General features: G+C 39.6%; 2 protein-coding genes across 2 annotated transcripts in view; both read left to right on the top strand.

Annotated features, from left to right (window-relative positions):
• Positions 1-9,222, top strand: part of LOC131230988 (uncharacterized) — a 37,352-nt gene extending 28,130 nt beyond the window's left edge. The window contains exon 4 of the mRNA XM_058227031.1: positions 8,799-9,222. Coding sequence (XP_058083014.1) covers positions 8,799-9,016 — 218 coding nt within the window. The 3' untranslated portion in view covers positions 9,017-9,222. The remainder of the gene's footprint in view (positions 1-8,798) is intronic.
• Positions 9,223-12,820: 3,598 nt separating this feature from the next.
• LOC131231033 (transmembrane 9 superfamily member 11-like) lies at positions 12,821-15,666 on the top strand. The gene has a single exon (XM_058227110.1). It carries the CDS (start codon positions 12,854-12,856, stop codon positions 14,846-14,848), a length of 1,995 nt encoding a protein of 664 aa, XP_058083093.1. The 5' UTR covers positions 12,821-12,853; the 3' UTR covers positions 14,849-15,666.
• The last annotated feature ends 5,959 nt before the right edge of the window (positions 15,667-21,625 follow it).

Genomic DNA, 21,625 nt, shown 5'->3' with positions numbered 1-21,625 from the left:
TGCAGCCAGAGAAGAAGAAGAAGAAGAAGGAGAAGAAGAAGAAGGAGAAAACGAGAGGGGGGGCCGCAGTCGTAGCAGGGCCGCAGCCGAAGCCGCAGCTGCAGCCCAAGAAGAAGAAGAAGAAGAAGAAGAAGGAGAAAACTTCAGTGATTGTTATTTATTATTATTATTTTTTACCCTATTTCCGTAACAGTCGTTACGGGTCCGTAACGGCCGTTATGGTCTGTAACGGCCACAGAATCGCATGCTTGCCCGTTTCAACCCTGTATCGCGTAACGGCCGATACGGCCGTATCGTAACGGATACGGGACGCCTTGGTAGAGGTCAATTGTCCATGTTTAAAAAATGGACTGTGAAGAAGGTACATGTCTCGCTCTTGTCTATCTTGGGTCAAGTCTTCCTGAAGCACAATCATATGCATGGTGGATTTATATGGTGGTGACAAGTTACACTCGTGACCCATGCAGAGATTCATAGAGAGTCTGTAGCAGGGTGTGCCAAATCGGTTACGTATCGGCCGTATCGGCCAATACGTAACGGTAACGGTGCGAACCGTTACCCGTTTCGGGGCCGTATCGGCCGATACGATTTTTTGTACCCGTATCGGCCGATACGGGCCCGTTACGGGGTGTAACGGCCGTAACGGGCCCGTAACGGTAACTTTTTTTTTTTTTCATTTTTAGCTCATTTTTTGCTGTTTTTTTTAAACCTCTTGCTTCCAAACTGTTTTTCACTCCTTCTACTACTAATTTCGACCAACCTTAGCTAGGTATTTGAGATAAAAACACATTATATCACAGATTTTTTTGAATCAAAGCTCGGTGGGCCATTTTTCAGAAATTCGTCAAAAATAGGTATTTATACTTTTTTTAATATGTTTTGCTGTTTTAATCATGTCATATGATGTGTTAATCATAGTAGAACATGTTAATGTACATTTTACAGATTTGGGGTGCCATTTAATAATTTTTTAATATTTTTTTTTTATTTACGCATGAATTTTGGCCCCTTTTTTTAAAATTCGAAAAATCAAATTTTAATGGTTGTTTTGCTGTTTTAATCATGCCATTTGATGTGTTAATCATAGTAGAACATGTTAATGTGCATTTTACAGATTTGGGGTGCCATTTTATATTTTTTTAATATTTTTTTCTATTTACGCACTTATTTTGGCCCTTTTTTTGAAAATTCGAAAAATCATTTTTTAATGATTCTTTTGCTGTTTTAATGACATCATATGATGTGTTAATCATAGTAGAACATGTTAATGTGCATTTTATAGATTTGGGGTTCCATTTTATATATTTTTTATATTTTTTTCTATTTACGCATTTATTTTGGCCCTTTTTTTTGAAAATTCGAAAAATCATTTTTTAATGATTCTTTTGCTGTTTTAATGATGCCATATGATGTGTTAATCATAGTAGAACATGTTAATGTGCATTTTACAGATTTGGGGTGCCATTTTATATTTTTTTTATATTTTTTTCTATTTACGCATTTATTTCGGCCCTTTTTTTGAAAATTCGAAAAATCATTTTTTAATGATTCTTTTGCTGTTTTAATGATGTCATATGATGTGTTGATCATAGTAGAACATGTTAATGTGCATTTTACATATTTGGGGTGCCATTTTATATTTTTTTTATATTTTTTTCTATTTACGCATTTATTTCGGCCCTTTTTTTGAAAATTCGAAAAATCATTTTTTAATGATTCTTTTGCTGTTTTAATGATGTCATATGATGTGTTAATCATAGTAGAACATGTTAATGTGCATTTTACATATTTGGGGTACCATTTTATATTTTTTTTATATATTTTTTTCTATTTACACATGAATTTTGGCCCTCAAAAATAATTGCAAACACCTAAATGTAAGATATTTTCATATTACATTCATTCTAATATATCTATCATTGATAGTAGATAGTTAGAAAATTAAATATATGAATTTTGTAGTCAAATTCAGATTATCTGGTTCATAAATTCATCAGACAGTCCGATACAACTTCTCACCAAAGAGTGGACCGTTACACCACCATAAACATGTTCCAATTTATAAATGAATGCATATTTGGAATGCTTAGAATATTCCGGATTTAATCCATATTTTTTCATATTTTTTTGACAAAAAAAAAATTTTGCGCCGTTACGCCCCCGTATCACCGTTACGCCCCCGTATCCGTATCGGTTTTGGAGGACACCGTTACGCCAACCGATACCGATACGGGATACCTTGGTCTGTAGCAGTGTTGTGGAGCACTCATCTTCATGGAAAATGGCATAAAGACGGATGTCAAAGTAGTTTGATTTCATAGGTTAAGATTATAATCATATGCTATTATTTGGACCTTGAATATATCTTTATGGGTACTCTATGAGGCACAATTTAGTTTTTGCTTCTTATTTGGATTAGTGTTTTAAGTATCGCCGATATCGGTTGATATATCCCACGATATATCTCGTATCCCACCTTTGCGACACAAAACGCATAAGTAGTGGGATAGATCCCATTTGTTCGATCCGGTGAGCATTTTCGATTTTCGATCCTTTTTTTTTTTTTGTAAATCATGTTAAATCAATGTCAAATTGTTACAAATCCATAATTTTTCATGTTTTGCATGAAAAATCATGGATTGAGAGCTTCTATTTCAAGATTTGGAGGAGATGGGCTGAGTTGCGGAAAATTGGAAAAATCAAAATTTGCTAATTTCTTGCAAATCGGTTGCAATCTTTGTGTCCAAACATAAAATCAAACATGGACGTAACCTGATCTAGTGATTCTTCTTTTGCTTTTGAAAGTATTGCTTGTGTTTCTACATATCTTCTTACATTTATGAATTATATGAATAGACTTTGAATATACCTGCGTCAATTTGGTTAGACAATGCATGGATTAGGATCCCAAAGAAAGAAAACCTAATATGTTCACTTGCTTTTTGTAACGTTTTGATTTATAAGTGTGTATTGTTCTTTTTAACAATCACCGAAGTTTCATTGAAAAATTCAATCAATTTCCCAATGTTTCCCCATGTTTCCAACAACAATGATACATTATGCGATACAACCAATATATCTCATATGATAACTGATATGTATCCCTATCCCAAGGGTGTGATACGTACCGCAATACCGATATTTCGAACACTGGTTTGGATGGATTCAGTTCGAGATCTATATCAGTCAAACACAGACTTCTTGTACATTCAATTTATAGATTCTTTGTTTGTGAGGGATGTTGATGCTGTTAACTAATGCTTGGTTAAGGAGAATTCCTCTATCATAGGCATTTATTGAATTTGCTTATGGAGAATGGAAGGGCTTGTGATGAATGTCATTCTAAGCCCTAAGTTTCCTTATACTCTGCAGTTTACATTGACTACATTGTGCGCAAGTAAATGAGAGTGAGAAGGTTAGGTGCGACTAAGAGTTTAAGGCCTCTTAGAAGTGATACCTAAAGAGATTTGTTGTCTGTTCCTTCATTTTTTTGGAATGATGACATGTGCTTTGTCACTTTCAACAATGACTATTATCATTGTGGATGACTACACTTGATTAACTGGATGGCCTGGACATGTCGTTAGATCTTGCCATGGTATTAAATTCTATGAAGGTATGACGAGTTCAGCCCCCTTCCCTTTCATGAGATACTTGAAGGGTTGAGGCATCTTCACTCAGTCTACAATGTCTGGATATCATAATAAAGTGGTGCCTCAAAGGGTCACAGTATAAATCCTTAATTAGTCCTGAGGAGGGGCCATTGGGATGACCCCTTTTTACTAACTTGGAGAAAACCTAGTATCAGGGCCTATTTGGATGCACCCTTAAAAGGGGTGTTTGACGCTTAACCACACATTGAACCAAACCCTAGTTTGCATTGTGTGTTTTTATGCACTTTAGCAGACCTCGTCTCATCCCCTGCTCAGCAAAATAGGCACTAAAAGGCAACTCAACAAACGCCAATCGGATTGGTTATCGTTGAGTCGGTGGAAAAAAGAGCATGGAAACCCCTTTTGCAGAAGTGCATCCAAATGGGCCCTTGGGCACTTCTGTGTGTGCGGTTTTCCTATAAAGGCCAGGCTCCACATTTCACAAATCCCAGGACTGTCAGTTGCTTCATTATAAGCTTCTTGAAAAACTGAGAGGATTTTGATTTATTTCCATTGTATTACTCAAGTATGTTGGAAACTGGGATACTGGATTCCAGGAAGAAGATAAAAACAATGTGAGTGAAAAACCTAGGAATTTATGTTTGAGGAATAGGAACTGACTGTTCATTCCATGACGTGACAAGTTTACCTGTCATTTGGTAGGAAAATTGACATGTTTCATCATGAGGTTCCTTAATGTATACCATTATATAAGAACCGCCATATTTGGATGATGTGTGTTTGATGCCATGTAAGAGGATTTGAAGATCATGATGGGTCGCAATGTTTGGAATCTCGTTGAGTAAGCTGACTGGTTGTAAGTGGGTGGTTAAGAACACCCGGGACTGCAAGGTAATATCGGGAGACATAATGCTAGATCCGTTGCCAAGGGCTTTTACGTAGGTGGAAGGCATCAACTGTATAGAGACCTATTTGATTCCAAAGAATGATTCTTTTAGGATCATTATGGTACTTCTAACTTATTATGGTCTTGAGTTACAACAATGGACATATATTTGGCTGCCGAAAGGTACTGTGACCAAGGTTCATAAGGTTCATATGTTAATTAAATAAGTCCAATATGTTGTTGGAATACCATGTTGATCAATGTATCAATGCTAAGGTTAGTGGGAGTAAGATCAGATTCTTAGTAGTGCATCTATGATGGGTGCTTGAAATTGTGCCCTGTAATGACCTTTTAGGTTTAGGCAATAAATTTAACCAGTTTCAGAACCCAAGGAATCATGTACAGTGATATGGAATATTGGTCTTATATTATTCTCTGGTTTGTACTTGTCTAGACATTGTGTAACGTTGGAAGGTTGTGGAGGTGCTCACCAGTCACAACAAATGGACTTATGCTCACAGATCATTTGGAGTCTATTGGATATTCAGATTTAGATTATGTTGACTGCCTCAACAGTTAGAATTCTATTTTAGTTTGAGTTTCCATATATGGCCGTGAGAGCTGTATTAAGGAAATTGTCAGTGGACACTGATGGCTTCATCAACCTTGGAAACAAGGTTCCCCTCCTACTACGACGAGGCCATGAGTTCGGTGATGCAGATGCAGCATTTTGTCTTAGGACTTTGGTTTATTATTGTGTTGCCACTGAAATAATTCAACTGCAGTATTTCATTCCAACAATAGCAAGGTCCAGCCAGGTCAAAGTTTAGACCTTTAAATCGTTGTTGTGAAGGGGAGGAAGTATAGGGAGGGCATAGCATAGGGAGAGGAGGATCTCCACATGGTCTTTATTGAAAAGAGAAGGCATATGATAGGCCCCCTCGAGAGTTAATTTGGTAGGTGTTGGGAAAGAAAGGAGTTTTAAGAGGATATATGGACATGATTAAGGATATGTATGAGGGAGCAGTAACAAATGTGAGGACCACTGGTGGAGAGACAAGTGAGTAGCCAATTACTGTAGCCTTGCACTGGGGGTAGGCATTGGGCTTGTACCTTTTCGCATTCGTTATGGACTTGTTAACAAGGCATTTGCAAGAAAAGATGGTGTATGTTGTTTGCGAATCACATTGTTTTTTGATGGACAAGATGAGGGAGAGCATAAAAGCAAAGCTAGAATTTTGTTTTTTTTAAAGGGGGGTGCTTTAGAATCTAAAGGATTTAAAGTTATTGGCCTAAAACAAAGTATATGGAATGCAATTTTAGTAACAATAGGAGTGAAAAAGCTTGTTGATCAAGAAGTTTCCCGGAATGACCATTGATCACTTTTGATTCCTTGGGTCGATAATTTATGTGAGTGGAGAGATTAAGTATGGATGTTGCCCATAAAATTTAAAGCTGGGTGGAAGAAATGGGAATGTGCCTTCGGAGTTTTATGTGATCGTCGTGTACCACTCAAACTGAGAGGAAAATTTTATAGGATAGTTATATGACCAACCATGCTTTATGGGAACAAAATGTTGGACAATTAAGGAACGGCATGTTCATAGGATGAGTAGCTGAAATGTGGACGTTGAGATGGTATGAATGGCATGGTGAAGAACGATAGAATTGAAAATAAATGCATTCGAGAAAACTTAGGAGTAACACCAATAGGTGATAAGATGAGGGAAGGTAGACTTAGATGTTCGGTCATGTGCAATGTATTCAAAATCGGTTACATAATGGTAACGGTCATAACCATTACGCGTTACAGGGTCGAAACGGCCGTAATGGCCGTTACAGACAAAATAGGCCGTAATGGACCATAATGGCCCTGTAACGGTCCTGTAACAGTTATTTATTTATTTATTTTTATATAAAAAAAAAAAAATGGTCGATATGGGGGCCGTAATGGCCGTTATGGCTCGTATCATAATGGTAACGGTGGTGGCCAATTGCAGCCAACATTACCATTTTGGAACATCTTGGTCATGTGCAACGGTGACTATGAACTGCGCTGGTTCAAAGGAGTGAGTTGGTACAAGTTGAAGGCTCTAAAGGACCAGGGGAAAGGTTCTAAAGGGCCCAAAAGGATGTTGATGGAGGTGGTAAGAAAATACTTGATGACCTATGGTTTAACTGAAGGCATGGCCCTTCATAGAGTGGAATGGCAGAACATGATTCATGTAGCCTACCCCAACCAATCGGGATAAGCCTTAGATTTGATGATGATGATGATGATGAAGGGGAGGAAACAAAATCATCCAGTGTATGTAATGCATGTTAGCACAAAGATGACAATTGTAGATTCCCTAATGAAGGGCTTCCTAGGTCATTTAAGAAGCTTGTGACTTGTAAATAGTAGGAACTCACTGCATGCAAATACTCGTGATGATCACAACCAGTATTTATTGATGATTTTGTTATAAAGGTTAATTTCGGCTTCTCAATTTATGTGTACACATATTTGTATGAATAGGCAGAATAATTCGGGTCTCAGTTGGAGACTTAAGTCTCTTGACAGGGATGTCAGGACTGCTCAGCAATAGACATGTATGATTATATTTGACATTTAATTTTCATACTACCACACTCGATATCTATGTTGTTGGGACTTTAGGGGATCCCCACTTTGATAAATGTCATGATGACTACCATGATCCAATATTAGTAGTCTATATGAATCATATTTTTGGGTTATTGTTCATTATTATGGGAACAATTATTTTTTAAAATCTTAGTGAGTGCATTAGGTGTTTCAAACGTATTCATTAGGTAATTTAAGAATTCAAATGTATTCGTTAAGTGAAAATGTTTCCAAATAAAACTGTTTCAAAATTAAAATGTGGATCCATGTAGCTCAATTGGCAGAATGGAAGACTTTCCTGTTAAGTAGGCCATCAATGACCAACTGTCCTGATCATACCAGGTTGAGTCCAGCCGGTAGGGCCCACTTATGATGTGATCATATCCTACATGACATGGGACCACACACTATCCACTTGATCATATGGTGGAACTCCAGTAAGCGTGGACTTACGATGAGTGTGGAGACTTGAGTGCCAAGGACTTGATGGGTTTGGGGTAATTTTGAGCTCTCTCTATATATAGAAGTTGCCCCAAGCCTATCTCACATTCTACACTTCTTCCCTATCTTGAGAGTGCCCTCGAGAGAGAATGAGAAAAAAAATTAAGTTCTTGAAGTCCTCAATGATGGGGGTTGCTACATGCTTAGTTTGTGAAAACTCCATGATTTAGATGCATAGAGATCTTGGGAAATTGGAAATCCTGATCACAAAATATGCCCATTATTTCCTGTGGCCCAGATTCTTTTCCATTTTCCCATTTTACTGGTTTCCCGTTTCATGACGGATGTTACTAATCAGCCGTTATGGGGTCATTAAACTGTTTTCTATCCTTGATCTTTGGTCATCAGTTTAAGGCCAACTCAATGATGGTGTGGATTTGCCCACCTCAAAGTTGTTGGAAGCATAATTACGACAGGTCATCCTTTGGGAACCTGGGTCCTTAAATGCATTGTGGATATCATTCATGATGATGAAGATGATATTCTGAAAACCTTTGCTGGCCCAGTGAGTGAGGAGAATTCTATCATGGCAGAGGGAAAAGCTTTAAGGGAATGCCTTTGGAATTTGTTTTCTTTCTTTTCTGGGGGTATAGTAGTTGAGGGGTTTTTGTAGACCCCTAGTTGTGGGGTCTAGAAATTTCTATATTTATGAATAAAAACTTTTTAAGCACATTATGTCCAAAAGGGGGCTACAACTCCCCAATATAAAGATTGGCTTTCAAGTTTCAACACACCCTCTTGTAAGAGAAACTGCAATGACATTAACATCTCTACCCCCACATGGTTGGAGGATCTTTAACTAGGGAGAGACTAAATATCATTAACAAAAAAGAAAAAGAAAAAAGAAAAATAGAATGAGATCTCCCACAGTTCAGAATTGCCAACCCCATTGTAGAGATATTGATCTCATGGCTAGGATTGCCTGGTCAGTGTGCTTTATGAACCATGGATCAGCCATGATAGGGTCCAGTAGATGGTAGGTCTCAATTCATACATACCCATATCATGTGTATGGTGGAGAGGGGATTCCATCATATACGGATTGAACATCTCTACCACATTGTTTCCCCCTAACCTCTTGAAAGCAACCTATTCGCCTTTAAGTTTAATAGCTGTTTGTTGCAATCTTCTGTTGAATAAGCTTCTCTAAACTTCAACACATGATCTTCAGTTTGGGCAGGCTTTGCGGAAAGAAGCCGCGACAGAAACAAGTTCATCGTGGCTGAGAGACCCATAAAACAGGTGAGAAGAAATTACTGTGCAGAAACAGCTGAATCTGTTGTTGAGGAGCGGAAATCTAGAAGGGAAAACTCACATGATTTTTTTGATGAGAGTAGAACTGATGATTCACAGTCATCAAACCTGTTGGATGTGTTGTTCACTGACTAGATATGCAAAGTTATAATTTATATTTATATTTATTTTTGGGTTTAAACTCTCCTCTTTATAAAACTAAGTTGCCCAAATGTAACATGCGGTGGGGGCCATGGGCTGCATTCCATGACTGCAATCCAAGGAGCTTGCCGTCCTCGTGTCATTTAGTAACAACAGATGGAGCCGCCACGTTGTCTACTCACGAGGTTTTTAACAGTACAGCCTGAGAACCTTTCGCTGCAATGTTTTCTTCATTAAATTAACTTGCATTGATAGCTTGATTAGGATTTGAGTTTAGCAGGGTAATCTTAATTAAGATATATTTCACTAGGAGAAGGCTGATGCATTCCAACTGGACTACCAACAAATACAATAATAATATGAGAATGTTATCTCCACTCCTTGATGTTGGTACCAATGTTTTAAAAACCAGACAGGATGTCGACCGTTCTTTTCGGTGGTCTGGTCCAATTAGCGGTCTGTTCAGTAGTTCCAACCTGGGGGCATTTGCCTAGAAATGCGATGAATAAAATAAAACAAGCAAATGAATTAAACATCTAAAATGCCTCTGGGATTGTGGATAATGCATTTGGCATTTGATGGGAGATCACAGGTTTGGGTTTAAAATGAATCTGATTGGTCTGACCATCTGGTCTGGTTTTTAAACCATTTGTTGTGAGAGTACCATAAGGCAATATGGTTATAATAAAACTTCTCTATGAGCATTTCCATCAACGCCATTGGTGGCAACATTATCCTTGTGAAGGATCCAACTAATAGACATTGCGGCCAAGCTTCATCGTAAATTACCTAAATGCTCATTCAATTGCTTAAAAACCCTTCTATTGTCCTTTATATTACATGGTTTAACTATTTAATGACTAATTGCCTCCTTGTTTCTGTTGCATATGCAAATGCTTCACGCTAAAAAGTATCTTCATATGTAAATATTTGCATGTTAATAGTTTTTTTTTTTCATACAAGTATTTTACCTTCTTTGCTATTTTGGTGTATGTTTCCTATGTAAGTTATTTTTCCAAGTGTGGGACCTACTGGACGGGTCTAGAAAATGGATGTAAAAAGTTTGATAAATGGTTATGAAAATGGATGATCCATATTAATTATACTAAAATAGTTCTAATTATTAGTATGGATTGTTCATTATTTCAAGCCCAACCTTGTTTACACCTTCCTCTTAAATCACTTTGATTAGATGAAGCATCTGATCAATAACTATGGAAATGAATGACCCATATTAATAATGCTAGAAGGGTTTGATTATTGATATGGATCATCCGTCATTTGGGCCAAACCTTGATGGCCCATCCCATTCCAATCCATCCCATTCCAATTGTTTTGATCGTAAACATCTGATCAATGACTAGAGAAACGGATGGTCGATATTGATTGTACTACAAAATTTTCGATCCTTATTATGGATTGTCTATCATATGGGGCTTGCCCTTGATGGTCCATCCGACTCAAATAACTTTGATTGGATCATTTAACCATTTGATCAATGGCTATGAAAATGATTGATTTGCATTGATCATACTAGATCTGATCATTGACATGGACTGTCCATCATTGCGTGGCCCGCCCTTGATGGCCTATTCCTCTTGAATCACTTTGATAAGATGGTTCTAACCATCTAGTTAATGGTTGGAAAATGGATGGTCCATATTGAGTATATTAGAAAGGTCCAAGCAATGCTAGAAAGGTTTGTTCATTGATATGACCATCCATAATTTTGGCCCACCCTTGATGGCCTATCGCTTTTGAATCCCTTTGATCATATGATCGTAACAATCCAACTAATGGCTATGGACATGGATGATCAATGTTGATTATAATAGAAAAGGTTTGATTCTTGATATGGACTATCTATCATATGGCGCCGGCCCTTGATGTTACATCCCTCTCAAATCACTATGATAAGATTATCTAACCGGCTATGGAAATGACTGATCCATATTGATTATACTAGAAAACATCTGATCACTGATATGGACTGTCCATCATGTGTGGCCTGCCCTTGATGGCCTATCCCTCTAGAATCACTTTGGTCAGATGATCTAACCATTCAATTAGTGGTTGGAAAATGGATGGTCCATATTGAGTGTATAACAAAGGTCTAAGCGTGGGCAGGTAGAATGGGCATTTGTATGGGAGAAGTGATAAAGATTTATTATTTTTATTTATTTATTTTTAATTTTTACACATGCTCACACCACATAGGCATTCGATCCCATGATCTCAATGTTGAAACAGAATCTGTCTACGTTAAGCCACGTAGTAGGATCCATTTAAATAAAGATTTTATACACCCAAACTTTCAAATAAATATATCCTATATTAAGGTGGAACTTGGGTTCGAATAAACTCAAACCTGATGTAACAGGAGTTCATGTCAGATAGGTTGTTAGTGTCCTTAGGTTGGGTTAGGGTTGAAAAACTCCAATCCTATTTGAAATTGGGTTGGGTAAACTCGGGTCAGGTTCGGGTGAGTTGGTATTAAAAGGGTTGAGTGTAGAGGAATTTGGGTCAGGAACATCGGATTGGAAATCCGGTTGCAGGTTGGGTCTTCTTGGGATTGGTTGGGCTCATGTTGACTAGCAGCCCGACCCAAACTGCCCGCAGTTGCATCCCGTACCCTGTATGTAGTAGAGATTATATATTAAATTGATGAAAGATAGTGCAATTGATTAACCAAAAAATGAAGTAAACAAATGAGACTCTAATGCCTAAATGGTACGACCTTTTTATACTTGAATGAAGCCCCTCTTTGAGAATGGACTATAGCTCAAAAATCCAGTTGGTTTGATGATCCCATCTCTTCAATTAATGGACTTTTGATAGTTGAATGTCCAATGCTGCTACTCATTTTTGTTTTGCAAATCTGTCTTATTAGCTTGGTTGTTAGCCTTTGTTCCATCTATTCAGTGGACCACAATCTGGACGGTCTGCAAAGAAGTAAATGCGGCCACATTGAAAAAGATCTCCTCAACTTATCAAATGTTAAGTCATGATATTTACCAAAATTGATCACTTATAGCCTGCTGCACGGTAATTAAGTCTGCAACATTATTTTTTTCCAGCAATTTATCACGTGCACAGGACATCCGAGCCATGCAAAACAGTGACCTACATTAAGAACACCTGTAAAATAAAAATAAATAAATAAATAAAAATAAAATCCATTCAGTCCACTCATTAGGCAGGCCATTTCCATGTTCTGATTTTAAGATGTACGCATGGTCGGGTCTCATTGCATAATTCAGTGGTAGATTTATTGCGTTTTAATATTAAGATCCTTAGTTTGAATGCCATATGAAGTGTGAGAATAGATGAGTGTGTTAAAGACAGAAAGAAAGAAAGAAAGAAAGAAGATAACCCATTAGACATGTATTGGGTTGTGAAGCCCCATGCACGGCAGGCCAATCAACACTCGCCACGTCATTTCACCACCACTAGAGGTGTGTGGGCTTCACTACCCAATCCACGTCCCAGACCATCAAATGAGTGGATCGGCCTCTTAGTTGAGACAGGTGATATTGATTGTGAGGCCCACTTGTTGTATGCCATGTTAGTAAAGAAAACGGGGCTGTATTTGAAGTTAGCATGCAGTAGCGTGTAGGTGATCAGTTACCTATAGCAAGATGAGGGCCATTTTGGTCACATTAGGAATTATCTATTATATCGATCTATAACCATGCATTTCCAAGCACGTATTAAAAACAAAGCCACGTCACAACGTATACACCTCTCTCTCTCTCTCTCTCTCTCTCTCATCCCTTGATCTTGACCAGTTCTTTCTATTGCAACCCAACTTAGGTTTAGAAAGAAAGCGATATGGTTTTGCTCAGTAGGAGGATTTTTACATGGCTTTTTTGGCTATCTTCTTCACTACTGTGGCCATTTCCACCACCCATACAAGCCTTCTACCTTCCTGGCAGTTATCCCCACAGCTTCTTGACGGGAGAACAGCTTGTTGTCAAGGTGAATTCCCTGACGTCCATCGAGACCGAGATGCCTTTCGGCTACTACACCCTCCCCTTCTGCAAGCCCATCGATGGAATCAAGGACATCCGCGAGAGTCTCGGCGAGCTCTTGATGGGTGATCGCATTGAGAACTCCCCATACCAATTCAAGACTAACGTCAATGAGACCGACATCTTCCTATGCTCCACTAATCCTCTAACGGCAGAAGAAGTGAAGATCTTGAAGCGTCGGATCGACGAACTCTATCAGGTGAACCTAATTCTCGATAATCTACCGGCAATCAGATACACCGACAAGGATGGTTTCACCCTACGGTGGAACGGTTACCCAGTGGGCCTCAACATTGACAATGTACATTATATTTTTAATCATCTTAAGTTCAGTGTTTTGATTCATAAGTATGAAGCTCCAAGCATGGCCAGTGTTGTGGGTGGGACTGGAGATGCTGTGGAGATGATCCCTAGATCGGAGATTACCAAAAACTCGATTCCTGGGTATATCATTGTGGGATTTCAGGTGAATCCATGCAGTTACCGGCACGATGTTGAGAGGGCAAAGGATCTTCGAAAGTATGATCGATTCCCATTGCCCATCAACTGCGATCCCATGTCGCTTGCAATGCCTGTGAAGGAAGGGGAGCCGATTGTATTTTCTTACGAAGTGTCGTTTGAGGAAAGCGACATACATTGGCCGTCGAGATGGGATGCGTATTTGAAGATGGGTGGGGCACGGGTCCATTGGTTCTCAATCCTCAATTCACTAATGGTTGTTGCTTTTCTGGCCGGAATCGTCCTTGTGATCTTCCTCAGGACGGTCCGCCGTGATCTCACCTATTACAAGGAGCTCGATGAGGAAGCGCAGGCCCAGCTGAACGAAGAGCTCTCAGGATGGAAGCTTGTTGTGGGGGATGTCTTCCGGCCCCCGCCGAACCCGGACCTCCTCTGCATATTGGTTGGCGATGGTGTCCAGATCTTGGGTATGGGAGTGGTGACCATTGTCTTCGCAGCCTTAGGTTTCATGTCGCCCGCTTCCCGCGGCACCTTGATCACCAGCATGTTGTTCTTTTACCTCTTCCTGGGGATCGCGGCTGGGTATGTGGCTGTCAGGCTGTGGAGTACCATCAATCAGGGCGGTCACGAAAGGTGGATGTCCATCTCCTGGCGGGTCGCATGTTTCTTCCCTGGCATCACATTCCTAATCCTGACCACACTGAATTTCCTACTGTGGGGCAGCCACAGCACTGGTGCAATCCCCATCTCTCTGTATGTCGTTCTGCTTTTGCTCTGGTTCTGCATTTCTGTCCCCCTCACGTTGGTTGGTGGATACTTTGGAATGAAATCTTCCATGATCGAATGCCCCATTAGGACCAATCAGATCGCCCGAGAGATCCCCGTGCAGAAATACCCATCATGGCTGTTAGTTCTTGGGGCTGGGACTCTCCCTTTTGGTACCCTCTTCATTGAGCTCTTCTTTATCATGTCTAGTTTATGGCTAGGCCAGGTCTATTATGTTTTTGGGTTCCTTCTCATCGTACTAATTCTTCTCGTGGTGGTTTGTGCCGAGGTCTCTCTTGTTCTTACTTACATGCACCTTTGCGTCGAGGACTGGCAATGGTGGTGGAAATCATTCTTCGCATCTGGATCAGTCTCAATCTACATATTTCTCTACTCCATAAACTACCTCATATTCGATCTTCAGAGCCTGAGCGGGCCTGTTTCCGCCACTCTCTATATGGGCTATTCTCTTCTTATGGCCTTTTCAGTTATGCTTGCAACTGGGAGCATCGGATTCCTCTCTTCATTTTCGTTTGTTCACTTCCTGTTTTTGTCTGTTAAACTTGACTAAAATTAGCTACTTGTTGGATTTTGTATCTTAGATAGATTGACGGCCCGCTGATCATGTGCTTTATCCATTCCGGTGGACGGTTTGAGTTCTTCTGATTTGTCACGGAATCGGGTAGCAATATTTCACCATTTTTGTGCTGATTTTTCATGCAGTTCATAAGTAGTTGATGGAATTCTTATTTCTTGATAACTGAGATTTGTTTTATGAAGACAATAAGTTGCGATCACCTGCTGACGGTTAGCGCTCTTGAAATCAGAATCGGCGTGTTTGGATGCGTTATTGTAATGAATTGCAAATAACCAATTTGTGATTTCCTCTGATTCATATTGTGCACTCGGGCTACAAATTGCAATCACTTAACTTTCAAGTTCAACCGAGAGAGAAACGTAACTACAATTTGATACTTGGTCATTTCCAACACTAGGAAACATCGTTAGCTTTTACTGCATCTGCTATGGAACTGAACGTTCAAAATTCATTTCATTTGTACATCCAAATGCAGCCTTAAGGAAAGATGGGTACTGTTTATTTCTTTACATGTTATCATCCCCAACCATTAGTTATCTTGCCCAGTCTCTGATTCACAATCCATGTATGTCAACCGAGATTGTCGAAATCATGGCATGCTGCAGATGGTAAACAATTTCCTTTAATTTCAAGCTTTTCGATACAACAATCACATTGGGATTGATATGGTTTTTACAGGTTAAGAATACAACTGTATACTAATAACTTCTGGTTGGAGATAACAATGTAGTTAGAGAAGATTTCTCTATGTAATCTTGGAAGATAATTGAATTATTCATAATTATCCTATCATGCACCCTCAAGTTGCAAAGTCTAAGTAGATGTTCGTCCCTTGATGAATATGTCGGCGACTTGATCAAGAGATGAGATAAACTGAAGATTATTATCTCCACAAATCTATTTCTTAATCCTCAATTTACATTGAAGAGAATGATTTTGGATTCTTTATTCAACCTGATCCTAGATTTTCATTAAGCATTACAATGGAATTGGTTTAAGGAGATTGATCAATGTCAATTACCGTTGAAACAAATTGTCGCACTTTAAATGTCTTTTATTTGATTGCTGCATAATAGTTATTTGCAATTGCTAATTCATCATTGTTGACCATACTCTCTACTCTGCATATGCCAAAATGCCATTTCATTAGTGCAACAATCACTAACTTTGTATTAGTGAAAACTGTTTCCACATTTTCCATTAGGCCCTGTTTGGTTGCCACCTAAAAATGAATTAATCTCATCCTAAAATATACATATATGATGCCAATAGCTTTGGATCTATTTACCCTTACAATTAGTCTTCACAACATTGGTTAAGAGAGTAAATTCATCACAAAAATGTAGTTGCTTGGCTTGAGAAGGTTGAGATTTCACCACACAATGGACGGCATACATTGCGTCTGATTACTTGCACTTCTTTTAATATGTGTAGATCAACATTTCTATGTAAGTGCTAGCACCCTCATGAAACCTTTAATCAAGGAGACAGTGTGATAAAGGCTTTTTGGGGCCCACCCAATTACTATGTGACATCTACTACATACATCTTTTACAAAGGCTGCGGATTTACTGTGGGCCACAATACCGAAAACGGTGAGATGGGTTGGCTACCATTCCCATCCTATAAATGTAGCATGGACCTGCATATAGCCTCTACATTTCCCTCAGCCTTTCTTCCTTCCCTCTCTATCCCCTCGCTCCACGTGCATCATATGCGTTGTACCCTCTAGTTTTCGTTAACAGTAATTATAGATTGGAGATTTTGGTAAGGACTAAAAGAAATTTTATTACCCATAATTTATAAATTATGATTTTTAATACATAATTAATTTTAACTAAAATGAGATGAACTAATTTTAAGTGATAACCAAATAAAGTCTTGGATTTTGGCATCCACATTCTATTGTCTAAGGCATTGGTGTGTTTGGATGGACTGTAGAATAGAAATAGTTGAATCATTGGTTGATAATCAAGGTAGGCAAAGGGTCATCACTGGCAAAAAAAAAAAAAAGACAAGAAGAAGAATAAGCATTGGTAGTTAAAAATGGGAGAGCCATTTAAAAGAGATGAAAATTTTCTATATGTTGGCCTCATCCATAGGAGAAAATGTACTCATTGCTACAAAGAGTGTCATCTACAAGGCAAGCTCCAACATTACTCTGGCCTAAAAATGTAGATGGATGTATGTGCACACCATGAGTGTAGTACATTTTAGAGCCTGTTTGGATTGGTGGAATCTGCTGTAAATTTATAAAATAAGGTAATGATGATGATCTGAGTTGAGTTCGAGTATGGCCTGGACTAATACGGACCAAGTCCGACCCGGTCATAGGTACCGAGTCGGGTTGAGTCAGCATCGAGTCAAGTCGGGTGCAAAAGGTAACCATAGGCTGAAATCACAACCCAAAACCTAGATGCACCTGCTGATTTGGGTTTTTCAATATATATGTACGAGCCGGGTTTTGGATCAAGTCGAGTTAGTACTAAGTTGGATTTCAGGTCGAGTCGGGTTGAGTTATTGGGTGACCTGAACTCGACTCGGTTTGAGTTCGGATTGGATAAAGTCTACTCGGTTCGGATTGACTCACCTACTTGGTTCGGATTGAGTCAAGTCTGAATGAGTCTGCCGAGTCAAGTTGTCCCGTGCCCAGTTCTAGTTTTCATGGATTTTATGGTGTTGTCGAGTACTTAGCCATATATATCTGCTTCAAAAATATCAAAGCATCAATAACAAAGCACCATACTCAATGGCTTCTACAAACCATTAAAACATCATATTAGGTCACAAATAAAACATGAATTATGGGACCAAAATTGCATTTCATATATAGAGGAGCTTAGGTGCTCGTTTTTCAAACTTGCTTACAATTCAGAAAAAGATGCTCACTAAATCTGAATTAGCAGTAGGTACGTGTGTCACCTAAAATACAAAACACATTTATTCCAGCAAATGTTATTACCTATTGTATCCTATGTTCCAAATAATCATAAAAATTGCAAATGACCTGCACTGCGTACATTTACCTTATGTACTGTATTCGGCTAACTTGCTCTCTACAATCAGGTTTGGAAATTATGAACCCTTTAACTACATGTTGGTAGATAAAGTTACAGAACAACATAAATACATATTCATACAATGTATTATAAAAATTAGATCAAATGAGAATGTTAGAGTTGGAGAATAAACCATTGTATAACAGACAAGTTAACAGTCTACCAGTACATTACTATCATAGAGCTTGGACCTTTGCAAATTGAACTTGCAAGTGGACCAACCACAATAGAATGCACAATATAGTAACACTGACACAAAAGTTACACTAGCTGCACACATGGACAATCACTTGGAAGATAAATCACTTGTAGACAAATTATGAAAATGAATAAAATAAGGAATTCCCACCATATAGGAAACATAAAAACCACTTGGTGTAAATTACACATTTATCAAATTCTATTACCAGACGATTGTGATTGCAATTTATATGGTAGTATAATCAATGCATGCATATAACTAAAATTCTTAAGAGAAATAGGACAAGATCACAACAATTAGAGAAAAGCATTAGTTATGTAAATTCCATATCAGTAATATTGTGATACGTGTAAGACTTGTATCCCCTGTAGGACTGATTGTATGCTTAATTTCCGGTGACAACACACCAAAGACTGATTGTATCGGCGAGCATCGATTGTGATGTTATTTTAGTACTGCAACGAACCGAGACCTATACTCTAGTGATCGACTACGCCTAATTTCGGTACCCGGTTTGAAAGATACATGAGTATGCATAAATCAATGTGGGGGCGCATTACGGTGTGCATACGTATGGCGGGTGGGGCCCACTTGTAAGAGGATAAGAATCTCGTAAAGGTAATAATTCTAAATACCTATACCGCCTCATAACCTGTTTTCTACCCACCACACCAACCTTAAGCCAAAAGACCTATACTGCTCCTACAAAGGACATATCTACCCCTAAACATCCCCAAAAATGCCCCTGCCCCCATGCAGTTTCTCACCCAAGGTCAACACAACCCACGGCAGCCCCCTATCATCCCTTTCCCTCTCCCCATCCTACCCCTTACATCTTTCCCTCCCCTCCCTCTCCCAATTTTCTCTATAAACACACCCCAAGCCCTATAACCCCATACGGAAGGACTAATTGTAGCTAGAGAGAGAGAGTATTTAGGAGAGAAGAAGAGGCGATCCTAGCCATTCGTGAGCACCCCACCTCCGATCCAACCGTTGATGTGAGTGTACCGGTTGATTCACCTAATGATTTGCTTAATGATGAGTCATCCATGTGGGGCCCATCTTGATGTATGCTGTATATTTATATCGTCCCTCCATTTTGTAAGGATAAGACCCACTTGGATGCATGCATTGTAAATTGACGTGGGCCCTCTAGTGGCGGGGGCCTATCATGTGCACATCCCCCCTCGTCCCTTTTCCTCTTTATTTTTAGTCCAAACAGCATTTTATAAGATCACATATACTTAGATGAAGAGAAAATATAAGATCAAATTGATCTAAAGCTCTTTGGGTCCATCATGAGCTGGCCAAACTGACGGGAGAATTGGATGTTGGAAGCAAACCCAACAGTATGAGAAAAAAATAAAAATAAATAAAGAAACGAAATGAAATGAAAAATAAAAGAAGCAGTAGCTGCTGCCACTGGATGGCCACAACGTCCACTGACGCTGCAACACCAGCGTCAGCAGCATGCGCTGCATGCTTCAATGGGACGCGGGTTGCATCCTACCGTTAATCCGTCTGGACAGGGATCCGTGGGGTCCACCATGATGTATGTATTTTATCGACGCTGTTCATCGCTTTTATCAGATCATTTTAACATATAGTAGAAAAATTGAAGCACATCCACAGCTCCAGTGGACCATATCAAAGGAAGCTGCAGTGATAATGACACTCACCGTTGAAACCTTTGTAAGGGCTACCTTGATGTTTTTTTTTTTTTTTAAATTTTAATACCATCCAACCTTTTAATAAGGCCATTCATACGTGGATGAAGTGAAAACACAAATATCAGCTTGATCTGAAACTTCTACAGCTCCTAAGAAGTTTTTAAGGGTGAACGTTAAGTCCCCACTTTGTGGTCCACTTAAGCCCTGGACCTGCCTTCTTTTTGGATGATACATTAAAATGATCTAATAAAAAATATGAACGGCGTGGATAAAACACTTACATCACGGTGGGCCCCACAGAGCCCTGCCCGGACGGTATTACTGTCCAGGCGGGGCTAGGACGCAATCACGCGCCCAGTCTCCAGCTGGGATTGGGCAGGATCTTTACTGGCCATCGTGATATATGGGTCTTATCCACACCGTCCATCCATTTTTTTGGTATCATTTTAAATTATATTCTCAAAATAAGGCAAATCCAAAGCTCAAGTGGACTACACAATGGGGATTAAACTCTTAACGTTGAAAACTTCTTATGGGCCACAGAAGTTTTGGATGGAGTTGATATTTGTTTTTTCTCTTCATCCACGTCTATTTAACTTTATGAATAGTTTGGATGGAAAATAAAAATCACGGGGGGTGGGGGCTATAAAATTTTCAACGGTGAGAATTATTATCACAGCTGCTTCCTGGGGTGTGGTCCAATTGAGCCTTGATTCTGTCTCATTTTTGGGCCTATCCCCTAAAATGATACGAAAAAATGGATCTGTGGATAAGACCCATTCATCACGATGGCCAGTCAAAGCTCCTGCCCGTTCCCAGCTAGAGACTGGCGGGGGTAGGAGGCAATCCGCGTCCACTTCAATGAGGGTCATGAGGCAGGGCTCACTGCTGGCCCCACCATGATGTATGTGATACATCCACACCATCCATCTGCTTTACTAGATCATCTTAGCGCCCCCCCCCCCACCCCCCCCCCCAAACAAGACAGGTATAAATTTCAGATGGACCGCACCTCAGGAAACAATGGCCATTGAAGTCCATTGTTGAAACCTCCCTGGGACCCACCTGCAGCGTTTATTAGTCATCTAATCCGTGCATAAGGTCATGCAGGCCTGGCTGAAGGGAAATCACAAATATCAGCTTAATCTAAAACTTTTAGGGCCACTAAAGTGGACCACGCTGCAGACAACATACAATTGCACGCCGTAATGTATATGCTTTTATCCAGCCCTCCATCCTACTTGCAATATCAGTTTAGGCCATGGCCCAAAAATGAGATAAATTCGAATCTCAGGTAGACCACACTACAGTAAACAATGGGCATTGATAACCACCCTTGAAATCTCCTTGAGCCCACTGTAATGTTTGTTTTCTAACCCATCCAAGGGTCGTGGGGCCCACTGTAGAGTCCCACCATATATCGACATGAAATGAGTAAGATTCTAAGGCTCATGTGGACCATGTACGTGGGTGGGCCCATTGTAATGTTTGTTTACCGTCCAATTTAGATGAAGTGGGGCCCCTGTAGACTCACACCATGACGTAAGTAAGGTGTCTAGGTGGTCCACCCGTTTTGACAACCCGATCAGGCAACGTGCCTTGTTGGGCCGTTCGAAAATCAAATAGATCCAAAGTTATGGTGGCCTGCACTGCGGTCCAGCATGTAGTTCACGCTGTGGAGTCCCTCTTGGGTTCCTACCTCAATGTATGTGTTGTATTTCCTGCCGTCCATCTAAGCAGGGGTGTGGGGCCTAGTTTTGGGTGGGCCATGCTCCGGAAATAGTGACGATTGCACACATACCATTAAACCTTCCTAGCA

The sequence above is a fragment of the Magnolia sinica genome, chromosome 17 (genome assembly GCF_029962835.1).
Source record: "Magnolia sinica isolate HGM2019 chromosome 17, MsV1, whole genome shotgun sequence".
NCBI classification, from domain to species: domain Eukaryota; kingdom Viridiplantae; phylum Streptophyta; class Magnoliopsida; order Magnoliales; family Magnoliaceae; genus Magnolia; species Magnolia sinica.
Note: the sequence above shows the minus strand (reverse complement) of the source record. Positions and strands in the feature narration are given on the sequence as shown.